Consider the following 8,781-nt stretch of genomic DNA (forward strand, 5'->3'; position numbering starts at 1 on the left):
CAGCAGAAAGTTTGCATCTAGAGCAACTAGATGTCAAGACAGCTTTTCTACACGGTGACCTAGATGAAGACATTTACATGACACAACCAGAGGGTTTTCAGGATAAAGGCAAAGGAAACTTGGTGTGTAAATTGAAGAAGAGTTTGTATGGTCTGAAACAAGCACCCAGACAATGGTATTTGAAGTTCGATAACTTCATGAGAAAAGCTGGTTACAAGATATGTGACAATGATCATTGTTGTTACATCAAGAAGTTTAAGGGTTCTTATATCATTCTACTACTCTATGTAGATGAGATGTTGATTGCCGGTTCAGACATGTCAGAGATCAAGAAGTTGAAGAAACAGATGTCTGAAGAGTTCGAAATGAAAGACTTGGGAGATGCAAAGCAAATACTCGGGATGAGTATATTCAGAAACAAAGATGATTCTTTAACACTATCTCAAGAAAAGTACCTTGAGAAAGTATTAGAGAAATTCAGCCTTAAAGATGCCAAGATCAGAAGCACACCTTTGGGAAGTCACTTTAAGCTTTCTAAAGCTCAGTCACCCAGATCAGATGAAGACAAGAAAGAAATGGCTAAAGTTCCTTATGCATCCGCAGTTGGTAGCCTCATGTATGCAATGGTATGCACGAGACCAGATATAGCTCATGCAGTGGGAGTTGTTAGTAGATTCATGTCCAATCCGGGAAGAGAACATTGGGAAGCAGTTAAATGGTTGTTGAGATACTTGAAAGGGACTTCAAAGACGGCATTAAATTTTAAGGGAAAAGACGTAGTTCTGAATGGTTATGCAGATGCAGATCTTGGTGGTTGTAAAGATTCATACAAAAGCACCACAGGGTATGTCTTTACAGTGGGCGGCACTGCAGTAAGTTGGATGTCCAAACTACAGAAAAGTGTTGCCCTTTCAACCACAGAAGCAGAGTATATGGCAGTTGCTGAAGCAAGCAAAGAGCTTATATGGTTGAAGAATTTTCTCAACGAACTTGGCAAAGATCAAGATGATTGTGCATTATTTTGTGACAATCAAAGTGCAATTCATCTTGCAAAGAATCCCGTCTTCCATTCGAAGACAAAGCACATACAGCTGAGATATCACTTCATCAGAGAAAGAATTCATGATGGCACTCTGAGTTGAATAAGATCAAAGGAACTAAAAATCCAGCTGATATGTTGACTAAGGTTGTCACCTTCGAAAAGTTGAAGCTTTGCATAGCTTCAACTGGCCTTCAGGATAATTGAAGAGAAGGCCAGGGTAACTAGGAAGGAGTTAAGATCAAATACAGATGCACAGTTGAAGCACAAGTGAAGATTGTTTCGTGGCTTCAAGTGGGAGATTGTTGAGTGTGAATCCACAGAAAAGTTAGTCAAAAATGTTGATTAAAAAGGAATGGTGATCCGGTTCTTACGGACCATGTTTTGAGGCTTTTTTCTTAAAGTCTGGTTGAAGACCTGGCTGTGTTTTTTTTTACTACTTCTGATTTCCATCTCTATATAAGAGATTACTCTGTATTTTGTAAATGAAAAACCAACATCACTGAAGATAAATAAAAACTCCAAGTTACCCTCGTGTGGACGTAGGTCAGAAATAGACCGAACCACCTTAAATCTTTGTGTTCTTGTTAATCTATAATTCGTGAGCTGAGAGAGAGAGTTTCGTGTTCGTGTCTCGATCCTAACAGGATCTAGGTACTGTTAGAGACTTAGAGTATAAGTATGCTAGTTGGCTATGATAACTCCTTGTTATGTATGTGTAGTGTAGGACACTTGGTGTCATGGTATGATAGACAGGTAGGGTCTCGCATGTGGATTGTTTGATATTGTTAGGTGTCATGTATGGTTAGGGTAATGATAATATTGATTTATTGTTGATTGGATACACTAGGGGTCGTATGTAGTTTAAATTAGATAGCCTGAGAACTTTTGGTCTAAAGCCTTATTACATGGTTCTTGTTTGATTTATTGCTTTTGGGTAGGATCATCTGTTCAAATTTCTATCTTATTTTCATCTACATATGAATATGTATTCACAAGGCGGTCATCAATATTAGCATTGACCCGGTATGGATATGGTATGGATATAAGCCGATGATTGCATGGCAAATGAGAGCCAGTAGTAGTGGACGGTTGAGAGATGGTAGCAGTAGTTGGCTGAGAGCCAGTAACAGTAACAATATGGTGGATGAGTGCCAGTGGATGATATGTATGATTATTATGTACACATGTTGATAGGAGAGTTGGCAGATCGGCACTAGAGTTGAGAACTTGTTTGTATGCATTGTAAGATGGTGTAGTATGTGGTATACCGGTGAATTCACTAAGCTTTATGCTTATAATTGTGGATTAAATGTTTTGCAGGTAGTTTGTGGAATGGGCTCGGTGGGTCTGTATACATGTATCGAAGATATAGGTTTCCGTTGTTTTGTATTTCAATTATGTTAATCATGCGGTTTTCAAACAATTTGGATGTTACTTCATGTTTTTAAGTTAAAGGTTTTTAATTGTTCAACCTAATTTAAATGAAAATCTCTTTTGAAATTTAGGACGTTACATTATATATAAACAATAAACAATATGTTACATACAAAATTAATAGGGAGGCAGCTGAACAATCCAACCGGTTTACAATGCAACTTAGTAGCACAATGAACTGGACGTCATGTGAACACCCAAAAATGCCAACCAGAAGATCAAAATATGTCATTAAACAACCAAATATAACTCGTAATCATAGCCAACCGAAGAGCCAACCCCAATTGAATGCCACATCGAAAAATAAAGGCGTTCCAAAGCTCTATTAGGCATGCCATATGGTCTAGAAACCCTTTCCTTTTGATAATTTAGAAAAAATTATTTTAAGTTATATAGAAGGAAAATTAAGTAATCTAACCTATATAAATGAGTTTTTCAAAGAAAACAACTACTTTTTTTTCTTCAATTTTTGAACGATAACCACTTTCTCCATGAATGCCTCATGCCATACTACTGTTCATAATTCATAGTTCTTTTTTTTTCAATTTATTTCTTCAAAGAATGTTCCATTATGGGTTTGATCTTCAAATCCCAGAGTTATTTTTTTGTTTTTTTTAATTTTTTTAACGAAACATCTCACTTATGTCTAAAATGTCAATTTCAAAATGTTTAATGTAGGGATGAGTTTTTTAACCGAAAAACGGAACCGGGACCAGTTGGAACCGAATAATGGTATTCGGTATGGTTTTCGGTTCTTAGTTTAAGGCTTATTTGATTTTCAATTCTTTTTGGTTCCGGTTCTGAACACCTTTTTAGATAACACATTTTTTAATATAACTAAACCGATTAGAGCCGAATAGTGGTATTTTGGTCCGAGTTCCAATTCTTAATTTGAGGCTTATTCAGTTTTCGGTTCCAATCTGGTTCGGGCCGGTTCAACACCAAATAACATTCCTAGTTTAATGTCACAGTTTTTCAATAAAATGTCTGATTTTATACACTAATAGCGTATATACTTCACATTACTATGTTTGTATAACTTTTTGTTAGATTTAAGTAAAAAAATATTTTTATTCTTGAAATTCTGAAATTATTTATCAGATTTTGGACTTGGTCTTGAAAATCTGAAGTTTTTTTTTTTTTTTTTCCAAAATCTGATATTTTAGTTTTGAATCAGGAATGTTGCTTCGGAATTCAGTCCAATTGTAATTTTTTGTTAGAAAAAAGTGTTTTTTTAATCCGGAATGCCCGTTTCGGACCAAATGGTTATTTTTGGTAAAAACAATTTTTTGTAGTTGTTTTTTTCAAATATATGATTAAATTTCTTAATTTCCCTGTATAAAATATAGATGTGATGTTTTTGTAATTTCATATATGAGTTTGTTAATGTATTATGTTGATCATATAAAGACCGGTTATCCATTCAAGTGGAGGATTGCAACCCACGATGGTCATCGTAATTACCAATTAATTAAATATTGAATCAAACTTTTTATCAACATTATGTTGCTAGTTTACTTAAGCTTAAGAAAAATGTTTTATTGGTGATAATGAGCTATTTTTTATTCATTAATTAACGTATGATGCGGGTTTACATTGCTTCATTGAATATATTATATATGTGAGTAATCATATGCTAGTATTGATTAATTATGAAGATACAAATATTTCAAATTTTCAACCCTATTACTATTATAAGAGAAGAAGTTAAAGAGTTGAAGTTGTCATTTGGTTATAAGTTTTGTAAATGCTAGGAATTTGAAGGTGGGTTTTCTTTTATGTGAAGAATAAAACAATGATAAAGAGGGAGAGATGAGAGAAAAGCTAGAGAGAAGATTCAAGGTTGTGAAAATGCTAGTATTTCTTTAATAATTAAAGTTACATTTTTTTAACGGCAATAATTAAAGTTACTAGCTCGAAAAGATGATCTTTGGTAAGTGAAGTTTCCCCAAATCAAAGTTCTCAAAGTAAGTGTTAATCATAACATTTGGCAATTTCGGGGGCAAATAGTTATTGAATGGAGTGCAACTTATGGAATAATTATTTATGAGCAAAGTATCAATAAATAATGATACCTTATGTTTATGTGTTGGATTTGAAGGACATGAAGTGTTTAGAAAAATCATTTCTCGGGTTTGTGAGTGAAAGCGTAGAAATGAGAAGCGTGAGGATTATGCTTTAGTTTGTGTTAAATGTTAGTATCATATAATGATATACAAGATAAGTTTCAAACATATCGGGCGAGTTTTTGAAATGACAGTTGCAAAAGTATGACTTTTTTGTTTTTTTAAAAAAAAAGTAAACTGCACGAATGGTCCCTAGGTTTAGGATAATTTACGTGTTTGAACCCTAACTTATTCTTTTAATTCGAAGGTCCCTATTGTTTGTTTTTGTTACGCGTTTGGTTCATGTCTTACCTAAAAATACTATTTTTCCCTTGATTTTTTAATTTATTTAAATAAACACCCCCAACCCACCCCTCACCTTACCTTACCTACCCTACAATTTTTCCCTTTTTAAATAATAATATTTTTAGGTAAGACAGGGACCAAGTGTGTAACAAAAACAAATAGTAGGGACCAAGCGCGTAACAAAAACAAATAGTAGGGACCTTCCGAGCTAATTAGATAAGTTAGGGACCAAACGCGCAAATTACCTCAAACCATAGGGACCATTCGTGTAATTTACAAAAAAAAAAATGAGTGGTTTCATTGACTAGAATTTGATTTCAATTCCATTCCAATTCTTCCTTTAGTTGCAAATGAGTACGGAATTGGATTCTGCTGGAATCCACAATATCTTTTGGAGTAAATTACATGAATGGTCCCTATGGTTTAGGGTAATTTGCGCGTTTGGTCCATAACTTATTTTTTTAACTCGGAAGGTCCCTACTGTTTGATTTTGTTACACGCTTGGTCCCTGTCTTACCTAAAAATACTATTTTGCCCTTGATTTTTTAATTTATTTAAATAAACACACCCCAACCCCAATCATCTTCACCTTACCTTACCTACCCCACCATTTTTCCCTATTTAAATAAGTATTTTTAGGTAAGACAGAGACCAAGCGCGTAATAAAAACAAACAATAGAGACCAAACATGTAACAAAAACAAACAGTAGGGACCTTCCGAGTTAAAAAAATAAGTTAGGGACCAAGTGTGCAAATTACCACAAACCATAGAGACCATTCGTGTAATTTACTCTATCTTTTGACCAATAGATTACAATATTCCATCCTAAAACCCATGGAATTCAATTCACAACATTTCCTCTTTGTGAATAATACTCAAATGCCAGTTTAATCCTTCATATTCCAATTCTTTTCACAAATTCCAATTCTTTCAAAAACATTATGCGACTCAAATGCAAGTCATATCTGCAACATTATGCGACTCAAATGCAAGTCATATCTGCAACATATCCTTCCTTTTCCATATGTTGTAAAATAATATCCAAAGCCTCAATTACTACATCATAATCGGAATGGAATCCATCTCCGGAAATGAAAGCATGAACTTTATTCCCAATTCCAATCCAACTACAACCCGGTTCCTTTCCATTCATTTTCTTCCCCATCATACCTCTCACCTTTCCCGCATCTTCATACCTTCCAACATCAAAATACATATTCGACAACAAAACACACACACCCTTTTTCTCATCATCATCAAAATTCCATAAATACCCCTCAATCTTTTCACCCAATTCCACATTTTTATGAACCCTACAAGCCGCCAGCAATGGTAGCCACAAACCACCTCTTTTATTCTCCGGCAAACTTCTTATAAATCCAAAAGCCGCCTCCAATTCCCCCGCCCTACCCAAAAGATCCACCATACATGCATAATGCTCAAACTCAGGAATCAACTTATAATCTTTCACCATTTTTTCAAAAAACTTCAAACCTTCATCCACCATTCCTCCATGGCTACAAGCAGTTAAAACAGCTAAAAAAGCAACGGAATTTGGTCGAATTAATTCGGTTTCCATTTGTTGAAATAAAGTAATGGAATCATGGACATGGCCATGTAAAGCACAACCCATGATCATAGATGTCCATGACACTAAATCATGATGATTCATTTGATAAAAGATTTTTTTAGCAAGTTTGATGTTTCCACATTTGGCATACATGTGAACAAGTGAGCTGGATATGAATATGTTTTTGTCAAAATGGTTTCTGATTATGTACCCATGGAGTTGTTGGCCTAAAGGTAGAGTGGTTAAGTGTGCACAAGCAGGGGTAATACTGGAAATTGAAATTGGGACAGGTTTGATATTGGAAGTTAACATTTGGCGGAATAAATTCAAGCCCTCGTCAAAAAGACCATTTTGGACATGCTTTGAGATGATTGAGCACCATGAAACAATGTCTTTTTTGGGGAGGGATGAAAACAAGTGATATGAATCTTTCACCATGTTACAGTTTGCATACATGTCGGATAATCCAGTTGTGATGAACTCGTTTTGGTCAAACCCATGTCTGACTCCATACCCATGAATCTCTTTTCCCTTCCAAACATCCATATGTTTTGCAACAATTGGAAGGAGATTTGATAAAGTAAAAGCATCAGGTTTCAAGTTAGCATTACCCATGTCTTTAATCATCAACATAGCTTCATTGTACATGTTGCTTTGAGCATATCCCAAGATGAGTGTGTTATAAGAAACCACATCTCGATCTTCCATGGTTTCAAAAACTTTTCTCACACTTTGCATTTGCAGATCTAGTTCTTTATTATTGTTGTTATTGCTAACTAATATAGTCCCATTTTGATCGCTTGTCATTCTTTCAGGACTTTCATCGAACACCTGTAGAGCACTAGACCTCTGCAGCTTAGAGTACATGCTCAACAACGCGTTTCCTGTAAAAATATCGAATTCTAGTCCAACCCGGATAATACAAGCGTGAACAGATTCCCCAAACTTGAAATACATTAAATGGGTGCAAGATTTTAAGACGGAAGGGAACACATTGTGATCTGGGTATATTCCCAAAGCACGCATTTTGACGAAACAATTCAAGGATTCTGAGAAACAGGCATTGGAAGAGTAGCATTTGATGATGGACTTCCAAGCGAGGATGGGCGGAGAGGGGAGTGTGTTGAAGAGAATGAGGGATTCGGGTAAGAGATTGAGTTTAGAGTAAATGGAGAGGAGAGTAGTGGTGAATATAGGAAAGCTTTTCACGATGTGAGCATGGATTTGTTTGGCTTGAGATTTGGATTTGATTTGCGTTGGATTCTTCAGAAGGGTTTTGATGATTGTTTGAACGGATTCCATCTAGTGATCTTGTCGCAACGGGTCGTGCTCTTCAGTCTTCACGAGCTTATGTAACAAAAACTCGCATAGAAAAAGATACTACAAGACAGAAAATTTATCTAAAATTTTACCCATAGCAACGTTTTTTAATATATTTTTTAGAAAATCTACAGAAAAATTTTAATAAAATTCTAAATTTTATTTTATAAATAAAAAAGTTCTTATTTTTTAACTTTTTAAATAAAAAAGTTCAAGAAACCAGTTAATTTATTCATTTTAGTTCTTTTTGACTTGTTCAGCAGGTCATACCACCAAATTGTTAATTTTTTCAAAATAATATTTTTTTTTGCAGATTTTGTTAAAAAATATATATAATATATAAACGTATTTTTTATGTAATTATATCTATTTTTACATACTTTTGTATTTTTTAAATTTGTATATGTATATGTTTACGTATTTTTATGTATTTTAAATGTATAAATATATTTTTTACGTATTTATATATATTTTAAAGTATTTTACACATTGTTTTATATGTTTTTATATATATATATATATATATATATATATATATATATATATATATATATATATACACACGTATTTATGTCTTTTTGTAAGTTTTTATATGTATATGTTTACATTGTTTATGTATTTTAAATTTATAAACGTATTTTTTAACGTATTTATATGCATTTTTAAATATTTTTTTATTTATTTTTATGTGTTAATTTTTTTTATGTATTATGTATTTATGTATTTTTTTAAAGTTTTTTATATAGACGTTTATGTATTTTTATGTATTTTAAATGTATGAACGTATTTTTTACATATTTATACGTACTTTTAAGTCTTTTACATATTTTTATGTGTTTTGATGTGTTTTTTTTATGTATTACATATTTATATGTATTTATGTATTTTTTAAAGTTTTTATATAGATGTTTATGTATTTTAACTGTATAATTGTATTTTTTTTTACGTATTTATGTATTTTTACTTCGAGCCGTCTTCACTATTTCATCTAATTCATACAAAT

The 8,781-nt window shown here is 33.2% G+C and overlaps 1 protein-coding gene across 1 annotated transcript; it reads right to left on the reverse strand.

Moving 5' to 3' along the window:
• Positions 1–5,728: 5,728 nt before the first annotated feature.
• Positions 5,729–7,809, reverse strand: LOC145167537 (putative pentatricopeptide repeat-containing protein At3g23330). Its single transcript, XM_079086756.1, has one exon. The coding sequence runs from the start codon at positions 7,758–7,760 to the stop codon at positions 5,871–5,873; it is 1,890 nt and encodes a 629-aa protein (XP_078942882.1). The 5' UTR covers positions 7,761–7,809; the 3' UTR covers positions 5,729–5,870.
• Positions 7,810–8,781: the final 972 nt, after the last annotated feature.

This window comes from Lactuca virosa, chromosome 3 (assembly GCF_052849685.1).
Source record: "Lactuca virosa cultivar CGN04683 chromosome 3, Lactuca_virosa_CGN04683_v6, whole genome shotgun sequence".
Classification (NCBI taxonomy): domain Eukaryota; kingdom Viridiplantae; phylum Streptophyta; class Magnoliopsida; order Asterales; family Asteraceae; genus Lactuca; species Lactuca virosa.

Bases quoted from the DNA above. Each gene is read 5' to 3' on its own strand.
- LOC145167537 (XM_079086756.1), bottom strand. From the start codon at position 7,760: ATGGAATCCGTTCAAACAATCATCAAAACCCTTCTGAAGAATCCAACG.